At 33.6% G+C, this 24,579-nt stretch overlaps 3 protein-coding genes across 3 annotated transcripts; 2 read left to right on the forward strand and 1 right to left on the reverse strand.

Annotated features, from left to right (window-relative positions):
- Positions 1 to 4,068: 4,068 nt before the first annotated feature.
- Positions 4,069 to 9,666, forward strand: LOC128158891 (proline rich transmembrane protein 1B-like). The gene is made up of 5 exons (XM_052821865.1): positions 4,069 to 4,227; positions 5,749 to 5,802; positions 6,872 to 7,038; positions 8,271 to 8,405; positions 8,832 to 9,666. The coding sequence occupies exons 1-5, from the start codon at positions 4,197 to 4,199 to the stop codon at positions 9,018 to 9,020; spliced, it is 576 nt and encodes a 191-aa protein (XP_052677825.1). The 5' UTR covers positions 4,069 to 4,196; the 3' UTR covers positions 9,021 to 9,666.
- Positions 9,667 to 9,812: 146 nt separating this feature from the next.
- Positions 9,813 to 13,512, forward strand: LOC128158890 (galactose-3-O-sulfotransferase 2-like). The gene is made up of 2 exons (XM_052821864.1): positions 9,813 to 11,593; positions 12,441 to 13,512. The coding sequence occupies exons 1-2, from the start codon at positions 11,571 to 11,573 to the stop codon at positions 13,510 to 13,512; spliced, it is 1,095 nt and encodes a 364-aa protein (XP_052677824.1). The 5' UTR covers positions 9,813 to 11,570.
- Positions 13,513 to 13,539: 27 nt separating this feature from the next.
- Positions 13,540 to 22,314, reverse strand: LOC128158893 (uncharacterized). Its single transcript, XM_052821866.1, has 4 exons — positions 22,122 to 22,314; positions 21,316 to 21,445; positions 17,180 to 17,328; positions 13,540 to 13,935 (listed from the first exon to the last, which is right to left on the reverse strand). The coding sequence occupies exons 2-4, from the start codon at positions 21,411 to 21,413 to the stop codon at positions 13,706 to 13,708; spliced, it is 477 nt and encodes a 158-aa protein (XP_052677826.1). The 5' UTR covers positions 21,414 to 21,445; positions 22,122 to 22,314; the 3' UTR covers positions 13,540 to 13,705.
- Positions 22,315 to 24,579: the final 2,265 nt, after the last annotated feature.

Genomic DNA, 24,579 nt, shown 5'->3' on the forward strand with positions numbered 1-24,579 from the left:
AAAAAGGTCTCAAAAATTCTCCGTTAGTCCTGGTGTCAAATAATTGGTAAAAAATGACGTTTTTTCACAAGAAACCTTCTTCCTCGAACTCCTCCTACATTTTCAACAGTAGACAAATCGTCTTTTGGAATATGTTTTAGGGTATCCTATAGATGCGCAATAAGGTTTCGGAATTTTCAATTTTGTCCTGGGGGTCATTTAATGGCTGAAAAATGACGTGTTTTTTTTTTTACCAAAAAACTGGTTTCAAAAACGTCTTTTTTTGGCAGTAGCCAAATGATCTAGAATATGATTGGGTGTGTCATACTGAGGCGTGATCAGGTTCCAGAATTTTTTTTTTAATAAGGGGATCAGTGGGCAGCAAAAAATGACGTTTTTTTTGCAAAAAAAATATGGTTCCCAGAACTCCTCTTACAACTTTTGGAGTAGCTACGTCATCTCTTGGGATATAATTGGGGCTGTCCTATAGATGTGCAATAAGGTTTTAAAAATTTAAATTTCATCCAGGGAGTCAAATAGAAGCAGAAAATTGACGTTTATCACTAAAAAAAAAACATCGATCCAAGAGCTCCTCTTATGATTTAATGGATAGACAATCATATCTTGGGATATGATAGGGACTGTTCTATAGATTTGCAGTAAGGTTTTAAAAATTTAAATTTCATCCAGTAATTTTGGTAATTTTACAATTGATATAAATGAATTTTCATTGGGGGGGGGGGGGTCTGGACCCCTCACTCCCACCCCTTCTCTAAATCTGTGCACACAATGATGTTCATGTAGGCACACAGAAGCAAATCTAAAACCGGCAACCGCCACGGGGAGGGGGTATAACTTAATTTTTAATTTTGTTTGTAATAATTATATAGACCATTATACTTTCTATGACATAAAATGTTAAGATATTGATTAACTGAAAATTCACTGCAAACAGTTCTACCCCAAATTGCACATAAAGTGCTGCTCATGTCACGATGTGTATTATCATATGGGAAGGGATCTCATCCTTCAGTTATGAAAATTATAAATTTTAATTGTATTACTGGAGCTTGCATGTAGCCTTCATTTTTAATTAAACTGGTACAAAACAGTGTTATTTAGGGGCAAACACATGGTGCGGGTATTACTGTCTAATGACAGCATCTAGTTTTGAATAGTATATACTAATGATTTATTTTCATATGTTTATGTATATTCATTTCAGTCATTTTTGTCCTATAAGTTAGATAGCCAATTTTATTCCCGAACCACTATCTACTGAGTTTAAATAGATATTTCAATTTTAGTTACTTACATGTATTAACCTGCATTCAAATTTATTTCTGTACTCTGCAAACGACAACTTTTTGACACATACCTTCATACCAGCATAAACCGCGAAAAAGGCATTTTACTGATAAAAATGTTTATTATAAATGAAAAAAAATTTGAATTTTACAAAATTTAAAATAAAAAACCCATTGTAAATAAGTAACGTTTTTTACATCCATACCCCTAAATAAAACATTCCTTTTTATGAGTGCAAAACAAATGATATGAAAATCCATGCCAAATTTATGGACCATGTATATTATAAATTAAGGTACTACCTTATCCTTATATTGGAGATGAGCCGATTTATCTTAGTGTGTGTCAGTATATTAAGCTTTTTTAAACATTGTATTATCACTTTGCTCCTGTTTGGCTTGATTGGTTACGTTAAAGCATGTTCATAAAAGTATTGATTTGCCTTCTTATTTGCAATCTTTAAATGTACATGAGTACTTGTAAATAAACATGTCGAAAAAGTTGCAATCTGTTGTTTGCCACTCATAGCAACCAGATTGGACGGTTGCTAATAAATGAAATGTTTAATGGCACGCAAATTTACTAAGCAGTTTGCAGAAGTGTATTTTGTAAATATCCAATTATTTTGCACGGAAAGAATAGTATTGCAGTGCGTGCACATTACTTATATGTACTCCTAGAAAATGCCAAGAACTCTATCTAACAATCAAAATGGATGATATGAATTTTCAGGAAGCTCCTTTTTGGGAGTTGATCTATGCAGTTACTCAGACAAACCGAAAGCGAAATAGTGTTTGGACCTCAGCACAACTCATTGCTGCCGACAAGACGTAGTTCTTGAAAATAATTGATAAATTCGATGTAATGTATGCTAAAGCATTGCTTTTCAAGGAAAATTATTTATAAATACCTTGAAAATAGTCAGATTTTAAATGGTACGAACAATTTAAATATTTTTTGTAGTCGTATGTATTCCTACGCCAGAGTTCAATATAGTCTCGTTCAACTCGACGCTCGGCTGTCTCCGTGAATCCTTGTCGGAGATTAACGGTGTCAGCCGAGCGTTTGTTTTAACGAGACTAAAGTTCAATATTGCTTGGATCTATATACTTTTCGAGAAATATTTCTATTACTGATACATAGTTTAATTGAATTAATTTTATCTTTAAATATTATTTACATGATTCATATGGGGGTTTCTCGACATTCTTGTCGAAATTGTCGAGAAATCCATATTATAAAAATGTGCGTAATTCAAATTAGAAACTACACGTACTTGTCATGCAAAATAACATATCATCTATTTTAAAATAAATAAACATCGACAAAATCAACTCCCGTCAGTTCTTCACTACTTTGATTATAATTGTTTTCTATCACGTACAATAAGCTCAGCGTATACATAATGTATCCACGGTGTCATTAAAGCATATAATATTTATTTTTGGATGTCGTCGTTCTGTACTACACCAAGCGGTGCAGACAAATTATCATATATGTATATTCATTGTCTATTTTTATGACGTATATGTGTATAGTCCCTTTAAACTAAAGTCATTACATACGCTCTCAGTCAGGGATATGAAAAATACATGGAACAGCTATATTAACAACATGTTATTAAGTTCGCTTCCGCGAGTAAAAATATAGTGCCAGAAACTGTAGAGAAAAAAATCTTTTTCATTAAGAAGTAGATAGAATTTGATGATAATTGTTCAAAAGTACCTAATTATCAAATTGTTTATGTAAGATTGAAAGTTCCATTTAATCTTACAAAGAATGTACTTAAATCACGTGAAGACATTTATATTTTTGCTCATGGCGCATGAATTATCAAAGTTTATTCATAGAAAATTGAACGTCGCTTATCTCCAAAGCAAACATAAGTAGAGTGTTGATATTGCACGATAAACTTTTATTTGTGGATGTTTGGGCATACTAGTATGCAAGAATACATTATTACATAAGGCGCAAAGATTCTGAAATGAGTATTTTCGTGAAATATATTTGTATAAATTATTTTTTGTTTCGTTTGGTGTTTTATTGGATTTCCATATAGGAGCAATTTCTGTCATTTATCTTAGGTTTCATTCATTTCTAAAGCAGCTATCTATATTTCTTTGCGTGCAATGTAACATATTGGAAGGAATGAAATATCGTGATGCGTTTATACAACCCCTTTATTACACGTGTATAAGGATATAATATATTACAAATAGAAAGTATGATTTTAACAAACATCAAGTTAAAAATCATTGAAAAAATTTCGCTAAGCGATAATGATATCGATCAGGTCTATTTCAGCGTTGACTTCATTTTTTTTACTATGGCCGTCATGTTCATTTAGTGTCTTAATTATAATTAATTACAACAACAGCCAACAAGAATTTAACTTCAAATATAATGTACAAGTGGAAGAATATATATGTATTGACGCATTCAATCATATAGTTTACCTTTCATATAACCAGTTGAATTTGCACCGGTGAGTTGTTTAAACCAGGCCATGAGTTGAAAAGCTATGGAGAGATTTTTCAGAACTGTTTACTGTAAACATTATAACTATAGTTTTTTGCAGGTTTGATAAATCTTAAAATTTCAATCTTTCAATATCATTACAAAGCATTGTTAAAAAATGGGATATTGTGTTTCAAATGGTATATTACAAAAAAAACTTTAAAAACCTGAGATATCGCATTACAGGATATTTCAAACAGATAAAAGATTTATATTTTGGCAAAGAACAGGTAAAATGAACCACAGGTAAATCTTTATGTTTAAAACTTCCGGGTTCGCATGCAGTAGACTATAACAAAACAGCTCGGCGTTCAGTAAAACTAGACGCATCCAGATTTACATATATAGAAAAACCAGGACTTGAGCATCTGTTAATCATTCAAGTTGATAAAATGGCCAGTGGAAATAAGTACGAAGTTGACCGTAAGTGTTTTATTACGAAAGCTTGATGATTTTCCAACTAACAGTTATTCTGGGAGGCTCTTCATCAGATGTTGGATTTTTTAGTTTTTACTTTGGTTTTTTTTTTGGGGGGGGGGCTGGGAGGGGTTGGGGGGTTGGGGGGTTGGGGTTTTTTTGTTGTTGTTGCGTTGTTCCTTTTTTCCACAACAAAAAATGATAAAATGAAACTCTGAATCCGTGTGGCTTTCATGTGATATCAAAGATCTCTTTTGTCAATATCTTAATTTGTGTAAATCACATTGGATAATACTATTTTGACTGTAATTGGCAGTGTGTTACATGTACTTAGTTATCCAAATTTGGCTATGAATCAATCAATATATCAATCAAACAGATAACCCATTAACTTAAGTAAGACTTCTACATGCATCTTTACATGCAGGTTTTCTGTCCGGGGAAAAGATCGATGACAAAAATCTTATCATAGTTAATGCAATGCATCAGTAAAGATGACAGTTTTAGGTTTTCAATCGAAATGGTCCGCTGCACAATGTTTTTTAAAGTTTACCGAAATTCTAGACAAATATGAAATATTTGAACTTGAGCCAAGTTTTATCAAAATGTAAAGCAATAGTGTTCTGATGCAATAGAAGCTATTTTTCGTTATGTGATTGAGTCAAGATCGACAAAACGCTAAAGAACAATATCGACAGGTGTTTATAACTCATTGTCCAGAGAAGATGTCGTTATTAAGAGTGTCAACCAATTGCAATCCATTGAACATTTTTGAAAGACGTTCAAAAATTCTACAGCAGAAATATAAAAGCAATCTTGTTATTGTCAATCTACAAAACAGTTATTATCTTTACTTATTGAATTAAATCTGGCTATGGCATTTATAATTGATTTATAACATTGCCTGTACGCAAGCAAGAACATTTACACCTGTAAAGTATATGCATTAAATACCCGCAGCTATTGGTCATTAAAAAATACCAGGAACATATAGATTGAATTTGGATTTGCTGAAAAATGTGACAAAAATAAACATTCACTTCCTTATGTTTTTTTTTTCAACTTAAACTTGTAATATGATAAATCAGGAAAAAACTGAGATCGGAAATAATGATTAACATTACTAACATGGTGATAAAAAAAATATCATTTTTATAAAATCAGTCTTATGTACATATGTGCGTAGTGATATATGATAATTGTTGCAAACTGGACATTTATTTTAGCATTGCCTTTAAACCATAAAGTATTGAGGTAATTAACTAAACTAAGAATGGATAGATTAAACATTGCCATTCAGTCAACTGGATTTTATTAAGTGAGAGATCTGAAAAGATGACTAAGTAGGAGAATCATGCTATCCAGTCAACATGCTGTATTTTTTTGTAGTTTTCAGATGACTTTTTCAAGTTGACCAGATGGCATCAGTTCATCCTGTTTCGAATTTTGCAATATTGATAACCTTTACCAAAAATACTGCGTGCCTATGGATATGCTGACTAAATTTTTGATATGTTGTTATTTCAGCTAGTAATGCAGGGTACGACCAGACCCCGAAGCAGACAGGTCCGAACCCAAATCGTAAGTTTAGCACTCCTATTAATCGAGTCAAATCAAAGTCTTCACTAATCGTAAGTGTATCATCTCTAGTAATATCAGTACTAGTCATTGAAGTCTTCATCGATCGTAGTTGTATCAGTCTTACCGACATCGATCATTGAGAGTCTTCACTGAACGCATATCAGTACCAATAATATCAGTCATTAAAAGTCTTCATCGATCGTAGTTTTACTTGTCTTAGTGATATCGGTCTTTGGAAGTCCACTAAATTCGTAACTTTATCGTTTTTAATAATATCAGTCATTGAAAGTCTTCATCGGCTTTTAATCTTATCACTTCTTAAAATATTAGTCAAGTACAACTCTTCACTAATCGTAAGTGTATCAGTTGTTATAATATCAGTCATTGAAAATTTGCACCCATCGTATACTTATCAGTTATAATGATATTGGTTATTAAAAGTCTTCCCAAATTTTAAAGTTTTCCAGTCCTTATAATATCAGTCAATAGAAATATTTTACCGTTCGTAAATTGGTCATTTTTAATGATATCGGACATTGAAAGTCTTCACAAAACGTAGGTCTACCAGTCTTAATGATATCAGTTTATTGAAAATCTTCTCGAATCGTAATTTTACCAAATTACATAATGCTCTAAATCCTTTTGAAGTTCTTCCTTTCTTTGATATTGTGTATTTTTAATATATAATTTTAACTTTTTTTTAAACAATGTATTATTTAATATTTCCCCTAAATGTAGTTGCTCGAATTAAAACACCGAAGGATAAAGTGATATTTTTTTAAATTTGCCATTTTAACATTAAGTATGAAAAGTAACATGTTTGGTGGACACAAAATAGCCAAAAAAAATCGACAAAAATAAAAATTACATTTTCCATTTCATATGACTTACTATTCTTGTGTATATGGTTTGATTTCCGTTTAAATTATATTACATGTTTTTAAAAATTCATAAAATGTTTATTCATAAATCATAAAATCCAGTGCCTTTAACATTAGTATACAGATATTCCATGCTTCGTTTTTAAAATCATAGTTGAGATGCATCATAATGAGACTTTATCTTCTAGAGTACAACGCAGGATACAACCAACCTCCTCCCTATGTCCAGCAGCCCGGTGGTTATGCCCAGTATCCTGCTGGTTATGCCCAGCATCCTACCGGTTATGCCCAGCAGCCTACCGGTTATGCCCAACAGCCTACCGGTTTTGGCCATCACACCAACAATACAGTTGTGGTAATTAAAGACGAAATCTTTTTAAAATTATGCAGAACAGAATCGAGAAAACTCTATTAGATAAATACACAACTGCAAAACGACAATATACATATGGTTGCCTACATTGGTATTTAGGTCTTTAACGGAAGGTTTGGTCGGATTATTGGTATCATATAAAGTTAAGGAGGGGGTTGAATTTTCGTAAAAACTATACGACATGAAAGAACCTATAAAATAATGTTCAAGGGCTGCCACTGACAAATGTTTACACCTGATTCCTTGTCGTTACGTATCTAGGGTTTGTCAGGTTAATATCGATTTAGGAAACACATGCTTTATCTATATTTTAAGTAAACATACCGCTTTTCCACATAATTTACAACCAGTATAAATGTTTTCAAAATTTGCTGAATTATGTAATATCAGTAAGTACAAACGTATGTCGTTAAGCTGAATTCCACCTGTATCTCACAGGCACGTAGCATCGTTTTTGAAAGTGGGGGGGCCAGACCCATCCAAAAATTCTTGACAAGCAAAACAAAAACAAAACAAAACAAAAAAAGGGAAATTTAAAGTTTCCAAAAATCTTCAAAATCCTGATCCGTGGGGGGAGGGGGGGGGTAGACTCAACTATACTTCCCAAAAAAAAATTCTTCCCTACCAAAATTTTTTCCCCTCCAAACCATGAAATTCCTAATCCGTGGGGGGGGGGGGGGGGGGGTGTTAACTTCAATATGACTACTCATTTCCTTATTTTCATATCAATGTTTTACTAACTTCCAAAAAAGTGGGGGGCCAACTCCATTATAATTCCTTTTTGTATATGTAAATTTTAAAAAATTGTTTGCTGTGAGAAAAAGTGGGGGGGCCAGGCCCCCCTCCCTGCCCCCCCCCCCCCCCCCCTGATGCTACGTGCCTGTCTCAAACGAACGTGTAGTGAACGACCAGCGCGCTAGGTTCCTTTGGTCATTGAAAGCAAGATTGTTTGTCTTGCTAAGATGGCCGAGTGTTTGCGCATTGGTTGCTCACTGCAAGGAGAGAGGGTTCCATAGGTCGTTAAATCAAGCCCCGGCCTGGGCGGAAGTGGAGCTCCAATATAGTGAAACCACATCATACTATTTTAAGAAAATAAAAGCTGCAAATTATCACATTTCCAGATAAGTAACAGATTACCAAGTGAATATATTAGTCTTGTCTCGAACCATTCTTTCAATATCATTGCGACTTTTCATTTGATCCTTTTTATGTAGGTGACAAATAATGCACCGGGGCCAGTGATCATTGCTGCACCCCCCAGAGGAAATGACTGGCTCGTTCCCGCCATTTTGAGCTGTTTTTTCTGCTGCCCATTAGTTGGGATCTGTGCCATAGTTGCTGCCGTCAACGTAAGTGTTACATAAAAAGATATTAAGAGGACTGGATGGTCGTGGCCATTTTAGACCTTATTGATCTCCTTTTGAGAAAGAGATCTTTATAATGTAAAGTACTCAAAATTAAAAGTAAAAGCTAAAATAAAGCGGATTTTTTTTTCTTTACTAAATGATAGTTTATGGCGAAACAAATCATAAGTAAATATTTCAGGTAGTTCTGGTGGCTAATTTGCTGACCCCCCAAGCAGCACCCTTTAATCTGCAAAAAACAAAGTTATACAATCCTAAAGATAGTCAATGAAACATAAGCTTGATTTTTTGTGTGATTCTAACGGGATGTAAAAATAGCAATTATCCTTTAGTTAGTAATTTTATATTATCACTTGTATTACATGTTCATTAGAGTTTATAATTAATATTATTATAATCATATTTCTTCAGGCGAGGAGTAATTATGATTGTGGGGATACAAGTGGTGGTAGATCGAGTGCCAGCTGGGCCAAAGGATTGACCTTGACCTCTATCGGGATAGGAGTGGCCTGTTACATCCTCATAATCGTTTTGTACGCCACAGTCTTGAAGAGCGAAGAAGACATTATTAATAACTACGGTTACAATAATAACTACTGAACACAGAAAACAAGAAGAGGGATTTTATATGCACATGTAACCTTTAAATATGAACACACTTTTGCTTAATTCTGTGACATTTTTGGACAAAATGTTCATCAAATGTATTATCATTTATGAAAACGTCGATATTGTTCTTAAGGAAGAAAAACTTGTGTCTAAGCATTTTTAAAAAAATGTGCTCTTTTGAAATGATAATTAAAAATTTTACGACAATTCACATCAACTAACTATTCATTTAAAAAATTCTTTTTGTAACAAAAATAAACATATTTTCAACAGGACTAAAATGCTGAGTATATGTACATGCTTACACACTAGATATCCCTAACGTCTGCATCTGCACATATTAGTGTAGCACCCTATAGACACAGCTCATTAATTATATGTGTGTTGACTTTCATTCTAATCTTTCTTATATATATGTAATCTTCTATGACATCTGGGCTCATAATTTTAATAGATTGTCTTATGTAACGTAACCCTTTTTTGTTTATCTCATCGAATCTTATTATATCAGTCTATATAGTTACATTTCTCTACTACGGACTGCTTTTGTGGTAAAATCGGTACTAAAAACAAAATTGTTGTACATCATATAAGAACATGTGTATCCAGATAAATTGAATAAAAGGAGGGAAATTCAGTTGTTAATAAAGTTATCAATTTAAGGCATAATAAATATCATATATTTGCCTTTAACATCGTTGTCAACAGTGTTACTACGAAAAGTACCGTGACACTTGAAAGAAGAGATAGTGAATCCAATGTTAAAAAAGTCAACAAAACAAAAGCACTAATAATCGTGCCGTGTTATTGATCATTTGAAACATTATTTTGGCAATAACATTGGATACAGTTATAACCAGATAAAGGAGAGCAAACTATCATACCTTCGGCTCGCATACTGCTTGAGAATGAAACACATAATGGTTTTCAGCACAACAGAAGTGGCGTAACTCCAGGGAAAGTACAGTAGTCAGAATTATCGGCAAATATGGTAAGCTGCATTGTTTGTCCCTGTGTACAATACTGAAATTTCACAATATTCCGTTTGGGACTTCCACAGGAATCGCGCTAACAAACAAGCGAACAGAGGGGAAAACTTCAAAATTCAAAAGAAGCATACCGCAAAACGTTCTTAAATTCTTAAAAATAGTTTAAGGTAGTGTGCTAGCAACTGTTTCAGAAGCATATCTAATCTTTGCAAAACTACTAAGTCCTTAGTAAAAGTGTAAAAAAAAGAGTATCGTCTCTACTATCTAACAGGTCAGTGACATTTTTATCATCTGTAATACACTCCGATGGCCTTAACAATGCAGTATATTCCTTATAGAATGATGAGGAAAAATATGGATTCATATGTGAGATTTGTTTTACTCTACCTTGATATTCCCTTAAGGTACTGTGATGAAAACTGAAATATGATACTGGTAAGCAAATTACGGCCACATAAATCGTTGTACCTATATGCTCTGAAATGAAGGAGTTTTTATTTTTAACGTGTACACAATGATGGAAGATGAAATTTAAAATACACCCAATGCAAGATAATATTTGTTTGAGACTAGAATTATTCATGAAACAATCATTTTGTATTTACAATTAAAATCAAAGTACTGAAGAACTGACGAGAGTTGATTTTGTCCATGTTTATTTATTTTAAAATCAATGATGTTATTTTGCATGACAAGTACATGTAGTTTCTAATTTTTATTTGAATTACACACAATTTTATAATATGAATTTTTGGACTTTTTCGACAAGAATGTCGAGAAACCCCCATATGAATCACGTTAAATAATATTTAAAGATAAAATTAATTCAATCAAACTACATTTATGTATCAGTAATAGAAACATTTCTCGAAAATTGTATGGATCCAATGCAAGCAATATTGAACTCTAGTCTCGTTCAACCAAACGCTCGGCTGACACCGTAAATCTCCGAGAAGCTAGAGAGACTTTCTGCTTGTCGGAGATTTACGGAAACAGCCGAGCGTCGAGTTGAACTAGACTATATTGAACTCTGGCGTAGGAATACATACGACTACAAAAAATACCTAAATTATTCGTACTATTTAAAATCTAACTATTATTAAGGTATTTATAAATAAGTTTCCTTGAAAAATAATGCTTTAGCATACATTACATCGAATTTATCAAATATTTTCAAGAACTAAGTCTTGTCAACAGCGATGATTTGTGCTGAGGTCCAAACACTGTTTCACTTTCGGTTTGTCTGCGTGACTGCATAGGAGAGTTGATTAAAATCAACTCCCAAAACTAGATACAAGTTGTACTTTCAATGCCAGCTGTGAATTGTACGCTGTCAATACCGTGCATGGTTGTCTATATCTAGACTTACACACACAGCTGCACCCTATGTCACTACACAGTTCACTATCTCCTCCACAAAGGTGATAACATCAGGAAATGCTGATTACCTAGGATTCTAGACCTGGGGTCACCTTTATTTTCACCTGCAAATCACCCGTGGATCACCAGTTCACCTGTTGGGTCAACCACAAGTCATCAGTTTCATACTACTATGCAATGGAAAAGTCGTGCAAGGTAAAATTGAAAAGAAAACTACATTTCACTATGTTATTAACAAAAACATTATTGTTAAATTTCAATAAAGTACAGTTCTATTATTTTTTATATGTGCTATTTTCATTTATCTTTTTGAAAATGGTATTGATATCAAAGCATATTGTAAAGCAGTTTCCTTTGGGGTTGTCTTAAGTTCATTTTAATGTGTGGTTTTCCATGAAATCATATCCTCAGCGGGGTAATGTGTGTGATATAATAAACTTACAGTATAAGGATTGCAGTAACAATTTTCCCTAGATACAGGTGCACACCAAAATTCAAATCATATCAACCATTTTTTATCTATTTTAAACCATGAATCATTTTGCGCAAAAAAGGACGATATTATATTAGAAATCTATTGTGCTTTTCTTCGGCTTCGTTTTCCCAATGATGTCGTTATCTCGTGAAACATGAACGATTGAATATCAGAAAAGTAGAAAGGCGCAGTGTTCATTAGAATTCTTAAATAGTTCTCGAGAGTACAGTGTTTGATTGATGCTTTGTTTTGAACTAGATAGTTTTGATTCAGAGCAGTTTGTCGATACATGATGAGTAATGAATGAAACTTACCCTTTTACAATTTGTAAGTTATAATGAAATTGATCTTATATTTTGTCTCTATCTTAAACACTTATATTTTTTTTTCTTCAGAAAATAAAACGGGTTTTAATCAAAGTTATTTTTCCTGTTGCAGTACAATTAAAAAATCATGTATTGAAGTAGTAATTGTACGGGTTTTTTTTTTCTTCAAAATAGTGTAAATATGTGTAGTATAGGAGTAGATAGGGCTAGAAGAGTATTAATTAGGTTTTACTTTTTCCAGACGAATATTGTACCTATTCGTTTCCATTGCAACGCTTATATCCTACCTATGGATGAAAGGAAATGACTTTTTGAACGTCCCCCATAATTACAAAAGGGCATACGATGCAATTGTGTTCCTGAAAACACACAAAACTGGCGGATCAACCATAACAAACGTGCTTCAACGTTTTGCAGAGTACCATAGCTTAAAGGTCGCATTACCAAATAAAACATTTGGACAACTACGTTATAACTATTTTGGTGACGTAGGCGAGTCTCTATCACGTGATCACATTTATGATCCCCATGGAAACATGACGTTTGATATTTTGTGCAACCACGTGATATTCAGCGCTGCAGCTTTTCGGAAAGTATTCAAGAGGAAGACGTTTTATTTCACTATTATCCGGGACCCTGTGACCAATGTGTTGTCGGCAGTGAATTATTTTGGGTTGACAGACGGGTATATCCAAAGCCTACTGATGAAAACTAACACTTCTGTCTTCAAGTATCTCCCTAGGTACGAGCCAAAGAATGTGTATTTGTCGTTTACAAACAACAGACAACTTTTTGATCTAGGGTTTCCACCATGGAAGAGTCCTAGGAATCTGATAAATGTCAGACAGTTTATCAGGGAACTGGAAAATAATTTGCAGTTTGTTATGATAATGGAATATTTTGACGAGTCTCTAATCATAGTTAAACGATTATTGGACTGGACGTTTAAAGATATTTTATACTTTCCCCAAAACAAGGGTAGGGAAAATTTGGTCGCAAATTTGACGGATGGGGACAAAGGCGACATCATTAATTGGAACAGAGGGGATGGCGTGTTGTATTCTCATTTTTTACAAAGATTATTGAAAGAAATAAATAAAAATGGGCCTGGTTTGAAAGACGAGGTGTCTGTGTTTCGGCAGATTTTACGCAAAGTCTGGGATTTTTGTGATCTTGACGAGCAAGATGTGAGCCTGGCGATTGATCGAACGCCTTGGGACCCAGGATTCATGTATCGGTACGACGAGTGCGGCTTGCTCCGTCTTAATGAACTACAATATCTAGAAAGATTGTACAAATACGCAAACAGATAAAAAAAAATCCATTATAAAAGTCTTACATTCGTTTTATAGGTCGAAGAATTAAGGTCATATTATGCGTTATTGCTTTATCACTGGCCTTCTAGTCAGTTACAAATAAACAAACGTAGCTATGCAAAGGATTTGACAATGATACATGTAAGTGAATTGGTGTCTGAGAAAAAAAAATGACAAAATAGTCCATGGTTTACAGTATTCCCATTCGTTTTAAGCCGACAATTGTGTCACTTTCCGTGGGCTTTTCCTGATGTATAAAACAGTCTGTCTCCATGCTGGGCTCGGGGAACACGTTTGGCGGGAGGGAGTACATGTTGTGTTCGCGTGGTATTTCCAGCGTATCCAGGGTCGGCCTGCTTTTATCATCAGAAGTGCTTTCACTCTTCATATCTACAGGAACAGCAATGCCGGTAATGGCATCTGGAAAATTAATTCGAGAAAAAAATAACAACCAACATGTCAATTAGGGTAACTTGCACGAATCAGTTAGTAGCATAAACAATACCATATCTGACCTTGGGAGTATAAGTTATTTATTTGTATTAGGGGTACTTCGTTCTAATCAATTTTACCTTTACGTTATCATTCTTTTCTTTGTTTATGAAATGAGGTTTGTTGAGAGCACTGACAATGAGGTTTTTTTGTCATTTTATACCTAAGTACTGCATTCTCTAACACGTAGATATTTAGGGTGGCTGGGTGGTCAACAAGCTAACCATCAGATCTACCTTACACTTTGACATGTGATAGTAATGGTCATAAACTAACCCAAAAATATTAGCTGTGAAACTTGGTCATTTTCCTATCTTTATACAAAACTCTTCTTCTTAAGAAGATTAAGATAGTCTAAAAATGACCAATACCATCGAGCCTTCTTATTTTAAGATAATACATATGCACCTACATGTGCCTGGTTGTGAAATGTTAGGATCTGTCCCATCGTATGAACCCCCGGGTTTTCTATCCGTTATACTGCTTTTGAAAGCAGTGTAACGCATAGAAAACCCGTGGGTTTCGACGATAGATGAACATCATTGCTGGGCATATTTATTTTTCCTTTTTTAAATGTATATATAAGCATTCGAAGTTTATATTACATATTAAGTATTTTAATTGTTGTCACCTTTTTTCTAATCATTTTTTTCTCTAAGACAATGTCATATGGAATATGTTTTATAAATGAGTCATTCAAGCTATTGGTGATGTAACAATCAAACGTGCTTTTTCCCGGAAAACTGCATTTGTACCAAATCACTCACAAAAAGAACTATTCTGTCCAACATAATTACAAAAATAAATTCAAGATTGAGTGCTTTTATCTTTTTGTCATATTCATCTTCGGGGGCAACATCTAAGAGAGTAAAACATTTTTTTTGAATTGCATAATGAAAATAATTGTTTTGCGGTGTCAATGTAATAACATTCTTGGGCTTTTCGATTAAGATTAATCATAGAGTGACAATCAGGTCGCCAAGCTTGGCACAGCTAGTACACAATGCACCAGACTCCTGAACAATGCAAATCATTAACGTATTCCTCTGGTAGTGTCTTTTTGTCTTCTGCTATTTGACTGGATATCAATTTAGAAGTTGGTGACGCGATTCCATCTTCTGGTGACACGGGCGCGTGAAATAATCTATCGATGAGAATATTGTAGGGGAGTTCTTGTTGAATCTCGCGAGACTTGCCCTTAAACAGTAGTCAATTTATAAATTTACAATAACGAGAACGGAAAATTTGTGGTACATTTATGTATTAGATATTTGATTAACCTTTTAAGAACACTCGGCTTTGTATATGTTCAAGGATTGTCTAGAAATCAAATATTGTTCTGAAGTTTCTCGGTAATACATTTAAAGAATTGTAATAATACATGTTTTACCATAATATACTAGTACTCAAAACGCTTTTCAGTGAGAGTTATATACTTATATAGAATATGTCGATTAGTATTTTTCTTTACTTTTCGAGAGCAATAACGTCGCAATTGTTTGATTTTATGCAATTTTTTCTCTTTTCTTTCATAAATTCTGATTATATACTTATATTGTTTGTTGTTTTCTGTGATATAAAGAAAAAAAGATTAAATATTTTTTATTTAATCATATTTGTCTATATCGTATGCTCATATCGGCTTCTTCAAAGAATTGAAATGACAAACAACACGAGATTTCTCCAAAGATATGATACGATATTTACAGTAAAACACGTTTTAAGCGAACACGCTTATAATGAATTGACTCTTACAGCGAAGTGAATATCATTCCCCGTGTTATTACATGTTGTAAACATGACGGATATAACAAATAACGCTTATATCGAAGTAAAATCGCCCATCCCAGGGACTTCGTTATGATAAGTGTGTTTTACTGTATTCTCCGGGAGACACAGCGTTTTGTTCGCCTTGTCACCTGACTTTCTAGAGCAATCAGATTACGCATCAAAAGAATAATCATATTGATGTATTCTTATATTAATAACTTTTGCCCTCTAAACGTTAACTTTATTGCACCAAAACTTGGAACTGCGTGTATAAAGAATACCTTTTTACACCTAAATATAAAAGCAATTATCGTTAGAGTTACATGTACATTAATTGATACTTCAGTCTTTCACCACTTCAAAGGATGGAAGGATTGACAACGATCTTACAAACGTCTGTTGCTTTTTTGTACTCAATATCCAACAAATTACGTGATACCTTAAAGAGACAGTACACCACATCTTATTAAAAAACTCACTTGAAAAAAACTTCCGATCGGGTTCGGTATTTTTGTACTACTCGTAAATGTATATTTAACTTTCAAAAAAATTACAAATTTCTTTCTTATGAAATCAATTTAATTGTTTCATCAAAATTAATAATTGTGTATAGCCAATAAATATATACATCGCAACGTGTTACAGGGTTCCGCCTTCTATGCTATTACGCATGCGTATTTACGATTATAAACAAAACACATGCAGGGTTCGCGAAGATTCGCCTTTACAGGTTTGTTGATAGAAATATGTATTTTCTACTTCTCCCAGGTGATAATTGTTTTCTAAATTAACCAGAATTATTATTTTGTAAGCATGTATTTTGCGTTTTTATACACAGGAGTTGCTACAATCTAAATTCATTTTGTAAGTGAGGCCCCTTGAGGGGTTATTTGACATATTTATGTCTTTTCATTTTGAAATGAACTGAAATTGGTAAACCATTTATAAATTATCGAGGAAGTGATGATATGTTCCGTTTACAGGGCCTATTTTATCTCGTATTCCATGATGACCGTAATCGGGCAAAGATCTTGTAGTTTTCAGCCAATGTTAATTACTGTCAATCAAAATCCACGTGGTACAAATAAATGATATAAGATTAATGTGGTTTGTACGACCCTTAAATTTCCGGAAGCTCATAATTACGTTAATAAGGTATGTGAAAGGGACTTTTATTTACTTCAGCTGTCACAATCAAAGTTGTTTCTTATTTCCTAACGATACAATAGGTAAATCTGAAGTTAAACACACATTGTCGGGTGTTTTAGCTGTACTGTCTCTTTAACAATTTATATGTATAAAATGAAATCGTGTTCTTACAAATACCATCCAATAAACTACGAGAACACTTAAAAATACATTTATACAACATGCATTCGTGGATGTACTGTGAATGTATTACCATCCTCAAAGTAGGTTATTTTGATTTCTGCGGATGGAGTTCTCCCACTCCCGTAACAGCCGGACGCCCTCGTAATGCAGTAGATCACCAAGGTAACGCCAAGGACACAAAAGAAGACACCGACTCCCAGCCCTACCACGTCGACTTCACTGAAAGAAAGCAGACGACAAGTGACGTATTACCTCTGTCCATTACGTTATCTATCACCTCTGTCCATTACGTTATCTGCTGGATCGGGTCAGGGGACCCTAATGCAGTGATGACGAGGATGATGATGACAAAGATAGAGATTATGAACGGAGGAATATTTACGGCTTTTCGAGATCCGGTCCTCTTCTCAACGTCCGTTATCATAAAAAAGGCCTTTTTTGTAATGTATTTGTCATGGAAATTGAAAGATTTGTTACTTTTTTATGACAAAAGTGAAGTACTTTTGTCCAAAGCAAAACCAATAATGCACGAGAACCCTTTCTTATCATTTTTTGTACTTTGTTTTGGTTTCTATAGTAGTCTTTGTGTTTTGTTTGAATGGCTGTATCTTTAGTGTTATACAAGTGTTACAGTGGTGCAATATACCGCTGTGGCATTGAAATAAAGCTATATGATGAAAAGGTCGTGTTTAAAAAAAAGAAGGAAGAAAACAAAAGAACTGACAATCAGTGATATCTAAATTATGTAAATTTTATGACGCCCTAGAGCATATTTTTTTTTTGCTGTGAAATATTGTTATGCTATATATTTTGCAAAGGACTATGTGCGGTTTTATGCATTTTTTGCCCCCAAAAACAAAGTTTTAGAAAGAGCTTTAAAAATAAGGTGAAAGATATTTAAAACCATACTGGAAATAAAGGTGTAAAAGGTTATCACCACAGTGACACCATAATGTAGAAATGACGTCATGAAGATTGCATTATTTTGATAAATTGATGTTTTGTAGCAAAATATGGGTGTTTTCCGATGGTTTTTCGACTCAGAAACATCGAGCGCAGGCTTGCTCAAGTACAATTTTTTAGTATAATGTGTATATCTATCTGACGAAAAATATATGTTAAAATCGCACTTGAGCAGACCTGCGCTCTATACTTCCGAATGCTAAATATAGAGCAAAAATGAGAATATTTTCATTTGTTTGCAAATTTGCGGGAATTAGGTCATTTAGGTGACGTCATAGATAAACAGCAAATGAGCAATGATGACTAAAATCAAGATTAAAGTTATAGGCATCCTCTATACAATGTTTTGTGAAGATTTTATTTTTATACGACACTATTCAAAAATTGGTTAAAATCGGGGGCAGATATTTGACCAAACCTCACATAGTCCTTTCTATATGGAAGATAATCTTTCTATGTCCAGTAAATATCATAATGAAAATGGTATGTAATAAAATATTAAAACATTGCATGTTATGATATCGTAATTAGATATAATAGAACATTGCATCGAATATCTAACATCTAATGTCTACACGCCACTACTGTTTTCAATTTTGCCATAGAAGAAAATTATATATTTCATGTAATTGCTGTTTGAGGGAATATGTTTATCAACAGACTAGGAAAATTCAAATTTAATTACATAAGACTACAGTTGAAAAAATAATCAGCAAATTGCACGACGAGGCAGATGGCTATTAACTTTCTATCGAAAAGAAAATCATGGTTTGAAGATTTTTTTATTCTGAGTTTGGGGATAATATTGATTTTTACTTGGGACTTCAGACTCATATTTCTCATTACATACATTTGCACAAATTAAGGCAACAGAAAAGTAGGATATTTTTGCGTAATTTATCCAAAACCAAATATTTATAATGATGCATTCGTCAAATCATTAAATTTAAAAATTAAACTAACATGAAGAAAATTAATCTGATCTTTTAAATCTTTTCGCTTCAATTTTGGGTTCCTTTTAATGTTTTGGGTTGTTTATTTGTTTGTTTGTTTTACTATTTTTGGTATTCATTGGGTTTCGTTTCGTTTTATCGGGAATCATTTTGTCTCGATTTCATCCAGCTATTTACAGGTGCTTGTGAGAAGGACATAAATATTCTTTGAGTCCATATTCTGTAGATTTGTTAAATACTGGTGAATCTACATTGACTCTAGTTTGAAGCAATAGTGATGGATTTCTTCACGATACTATCTATCATAAATGAATTATAATTTCATACCCAGTCGAGGCACTGATATCGTCCTTGCAGTATGCTATTTTTATTATTATAGCTGTTTGTTGAAAATAAAATAGTTTTTGTTTAATTTCACAAAGTATGTTGTCATGGATTTAATTTGCAAATTATAAATCAAAATTTAATTATAGAGTAACAACTGTAGAATTCCTTTAATATACAATTAGACAAAGTTAAACATAGTCTTAAACATGCAGTATAGAGGATGTAAACGTGATGTTGCCGTGATAATTCCGTATAATGATCTAACATCTAATAAGACTAATTACAGATGAACTGATTGTGTATAATTCACCATCATAAGTACGCAAAATTATTTTAATAAACCCTTTGTGGCTTTTTTCTCAGCGAACTAATTCCATAAATACGGGCAAATCACGTGATTATATCCTTCATTCCCTGTATAATTCAGTAGTTGCATGAAAGTTTCAAAAAATCCAAGATGTCATGAAATTAAATGAAACCAGTTTACACTTCCTACATGTAGCTAGAGTATCCGTACCTAGATACCAAATCATTTCATTGTACCATGCTATGATACCCGTGCCTAGATGGATGTTGCCAGATCTTTAAAGGCTATATCACCAGTTCACTGTACCTAGCTATAGTATCTGTACTTAGATACCAATAACTAGTTGGTTTGAACATGATATTTTATTGAAATCAATTAAACAGATCGGAAACAAGTTCTAACAGCTTGCGAGTTCCTCATTGTTAACATAACCTGTTCAGTGTATTACCTAGCTAAAGTTCCCGTACATAGATGGCTATTACCAGGTTAGTGTATCTTTGTATACATACATGACGATACACCGCGGAAAGTACGACCTAATTAAGGAACTGGCCGTGTAGGCTTTTGCAAAGCACGTGCTATTAATTTACTTACGCATATTAGTTTGGCAGAGTACTTATTCATGTCCATATCTTTCAGAACTATTACTTAAGCAATAAAATAATTTCTTTGGTGATTCACGTGGGTTATGAAAGCAGCGACATTGCAAAAAAAAAATACGTAACCCACGTAAGCGGGTAAATTCGTTCTCCTTCTCAAATGATCAAAGTAAATATATGTTATACCTCACTATTAACATTGTGTCAATAGGTGAAACACTTTATGCATACGAAACTTAATACGGTGCGATCAACCAGACTTGTACTTTTTTTTATTGCACTGAGCAGTTTTTTTAAGGTTTGTTCAAACATAAATAACAACAAACAACGTCACGGGAAACGTTGACTACTCTCTTGAAGAGAAAAAACGTACTCACCTTCAAAGTGTCATTGTCCGTTCTTACACAAATTTTGTAAAAGAAGAAATGTAATCAAGCTTAAATAACATATTGAAATGGGATTTTTTTGACATATGAATTCAAATAACCCACTTTGAAGTTAAATGTAGAACAATAAGTCTTTTGAATGAGGAAGTATTGGAATTAAATGCAAGTACAGAATAGTGTTAGGCTTCTGAACGTTCGAGAGAAAGGATGGAATTCGGATTGTCAGGAGTTCTACAGACCTCGACATACATTTCCGGGAGTAAATCCTCTGACGACACAATTAAGACGTCACGCTTCCGGAGCGTAATAGAATGACGCTGGATACAGGCCATTTCTATGGGGTTTTTTACTCGCAGTAAAATCATTTTGCGGAGTATCCCGAGAAATGATGATAAGGTCTTAATGGTATCAATGAATATTTATGAGATAATCTACTCTACTGAAATCTCTCTCTCTCTCTCTCTCTCTCTCTCTCTCTCTCTCTCTCTCTCTCTCTCTCTCTCTCTCTCTCTCTCAAAATAATTCAATATTTAATAAATAAGTTTAATTACAAATTCTACTTTTTATTACGAAGATATTTATGAGATGAAAGATCAACACTGTTGAAATGAAATGAACATAAAAAACATACTGCACTGCGAAACGTTAACACAAAACAAATTAGTACTCACTTTTTCTTTGGTAGTGAGAAAGAGTTGTATAATAGATATGGAGTCGTCACTCGTTCTGAATGAAATTCTGTTTCCGGTTCCGCCGTCGTGAAATTCATCTGTTCTCGATAGAAATCCAAAACGTCATCTTCTAGAAATAAAATGAGACTTTTTTTTTATTAGGAATCAGCTGTCGTTGTGTTGATTGCGATAAATGAAAATTGAGCAATAATACTTAGCATTAAGTAAAACAATAGAAAAAAATCAGGTAAGCGCGTGAGTGCATGCTTTATCCATCTGTTCACTATTGACAGAGTCCACAAACCGTTTTGTGAAATCGGTATAATATGTTTATTCTGTTCGACTATTATGTAAGCTGGGAGGAGTGTGGAGCAGACCGTTGTGTTTGCTATAAACTACAATCACGCTTCGATCAGCTTACAGTTAAATTGAACCCACTCAGTGGATTTAAAACAATAACAATAACCAAGACATTAGGATCAATTTATGTAATGAAAAAAAACTTATGAATTAAGAATTTATAATGAATTGACTCAAAATGATAAACACCGAAAAAGAAGTTTTTATGCTATAATTTAGATAATTTTGAAATTTATGGTTTCCATTATCGTTTTCTGACAAAATTTCAATAATTCGATTACAAGTGCAATGAATTTTTTCGCATTGCAGAAATCATCACAATTTTCCTTCCTTTAAATATTTATCGTCAAAAAAATGTGAATCAGGTTTTTTTTAATATCGATGAAAGATTTCTAAAATGAACTTTACAAAATTTTGCAGTGAGAAATAAATAATTGTCTACCTACCTTTCTCGGAGTCTTTAATGAAAGTGTCACACAGCAGACATTTGGCTCGAGTTTTATGGAGGCTGTAAAAATCACTTTGCCTGAGAGGTTGTATCGATTTTTTTCCCTCTGCATTTAGAGGTTTGCTACCTATAAATTTCTGTGTCGTTTTCCGAAGAAACCGTCACATACTTCGTGCTCAAGTTTGGCTTTGAAAAGATTCAATTGGCCCAAGGCTCCAAATTATATAATCTGTTGAAAGTGTCGGTCGTGAGAGCATCTTGGAATGAGCTTTAAAATGAACTAATTAATTTTTTCCCCAGATTTGTGCCTCTTTAAGATATGAACTTTTTGTTCGTAATGCCTTTAAATAATGCCAAAATCTCATTTTTTTTCCTGTAAAAATTGATTGATATAACACTTCCATTATTTACTTGGTGCACTATTGCAGCTACACGTATGTAAATAACCAAGCATCCAGGCTCAAAGACATATCAATATAGGAATAATCCGATTGGTGATAAATGATGAAAGCACAATGACAAAATCAGTTATCAGCTTAAAATTGCAGTACTCACCCACTTCAAGTAATGGCATCTGCCATTTTTACAAGTAATACACAGTCATATCCCTAATATAATACACATGCCGTATATAAATTCCTGAAAAGCCGATTATATGTGTTAGCTTCGGGGCAAAATAAAGAATACACATGTCATCTACTAGTACATGTAACTCCAGACGTGGTTAATTGATCTGTTCAACTTTATTTGTAAACCATGCAAAAGGAAGACTAATTCATTGAACAAAGTTATAAATCTATTATATTAAATTGTAGCTTCAGTGATGAGGAGGACTGAGGAGTATGTGTATTACCAATGATTCGGTCAAGGGAACTCTGCTTGGATACAATGCATATACAGTGTTATTTTACCTAAGTTGCACAAATAATGAATTATGTAATCGCTTCTCAGGCAGTTATCTACAGAAGTAGGAAAATGCATGGCAGGTGCACCTGACGTTATATATTTTTCTCATAATAAAAATATTAATAGATATAGGGTATATATTTTTATCATGAGAAAAAGATATAATCTCAGGTGCCTGTGGTACGTGGATCAAATTTCACAAGTTGCAAATCATCAGTGATTTTGACGTGTGACTTTGCAGCACTTCTCTCGTGCTTTCAGCTGTTCAACATTCAAATGCTAATGATCTACATGATCTGTGATGTATCTGTCATTCCCAGAAGGGAACTGGCCCCTAGGATAAGTTATAATAGTGATTGGTATTTGCTTGATCTTATTCTGTATAGAATACTGGTAACTGGAGGCCTTGCTTTGTGTTTCTGGGAAGAGACAGACTATACATGTTTGTCGTCTTTTGAGAATGAGATCGACAGTTGACTAAATCGGACGAAGGTTTGCGTCAATGGAGTATATTTCATACACAACAAACTGTGCTTTACGTAAATTTCACTTCACTTGAAATTCTCACCTGAATAACACATGATTTTATTTATGTGTCATCCATGTGTGTGTGTGCTCGTTTCGCCTGAATTTTAAACTTTTTAAAAAAAAATTCTAGAGAATAATTTTACAAGTTATATTCATATAATCACGATTGCAGGTAGACACCTTGTGAATAGTCATAATATGTTGTCAAGTGATGAATAATGACGCATATATATTTATAAACATGTATAAAGATAGAAACTGAAATCTGAAATGAATAGTTCATGTAAATTAATAATATGACGTTAGTGCAGCTAGAACGTGAACGGTCAATCACAGATTTTTTTTTACAGAAAATGTATGATATCAAAGGCGTCCACTAAAATCTGGGTATTCCTTAAACACATTCTTATATTCAAACCACGGTTTTATATCAATTTCTTTGTTTAAAACATTACAATCTTGTATTTCAAACCGCAATTCCTTTCGTTTTACATCTTCCTACACAATCAACACATACCAGAGTGACCTCTGATTATTAAAAGAAGGCTATAGGCTACATAGGCTACATAGGCTACATATACTTCCTTGGTGAATCGCAACATGCGAGGATCCAGAATATTTTTCCGTTTTTCCGGGGAGGGGGGGGGGGGTGTCCGACGATTATTTAAGTTTGCCGGGGGGGGGGGGGGGAGGTCGGAGGCATATTTTTGGTAGTTCTATATAATGTAATAAAAAGAAATCTGAATTGTGCAGGGGGAAGGGTCTGGACCCCCCCCCCCCGCCCCCTTTAGATCAAAAATGAAAAATATACTTCTATAATGTCTACAAATTATTATTCATTTCTTTCGTTGTTGTTGCATGTTTTCATACGTGTTGAGAGATTCAGAATTGCTACAATCTTGATCGCTAGTTTTCATTAAGGAAGAGTAGGTCCTATTTGTCTTCTATTTGACATCTACTCATATAACCTTTTAAAACTTAAAACTTAAACTCACTTCTAGCTAGCCGTAATGTACAATAAG

This window comes from Crassostrea angulata, chromosome 8 (genome assembly GCF_025612915.1).
Source record: "Crassostrea angulata isolate pt1a10 chromosome 8, ASM2561291v2, whole genome shotgun sequence".
NCBI lineage: Eukaryota > Metazoa > Mollusca > Bivalvia > Ostreida > Ostreidae > Magallana > Magallana angulata.

Bases quoted from the DNA above. Each gene is read 5' to 3' on its own strand.
- LOC128158891 (XM_052821865.1), top strand. From the start codon at position 4,197: ATGGCCAGTGGAAATAAGTACGAAGTTGACC. The intron at 7,039-8,270 runs GTAATTAAAGAC...CTTTTTATGTAG, and splicing joins ACACCAACAATACAGTTGTG to GTGACAAATAATGCACCGGG. The intron at 8,406-8,831 runs GTAAGTGTTACA...ATATTTCTTCAG, and splicing joins CCATAGTTGCTGCCGTCAAC to GCGAGGAGTAATTATGATTG.
- LOC128158890 (XM_052821864.1), top strand. From the start codon at position 11,571: ATGCAATGGAAAAGTCGTGCAAG. The intron at 11,594-12,440 runs GTAAAATTGAAA...TACTTTTTCCAG, and splicing joins CAATGGAAAAGTCGTGCAAG to ACGAATATTGTACCTATTCG.
- LOC128158893 (XM_052821866.1), bottom strand. From the start codon at position 21,413: ATGAATTTCACGACGGCGGAACCGGAAACAGAATTTCATTCAGAACGA. The intron at 17,329-21,315 runs GTGAGTACTAAT...GCTTTCTTTCAG, and splicing joins TTCTCACTACCAAAGAAAAA to TGAAGTCGACGTGGTAGGGC. The intron at 13,936-17,179 runs GTAATACATTCA...TTAATTTTCCAG, and splicing joins AATAACCTACTTTGAGGATG to ATGCCATTACCGGCATTGCT.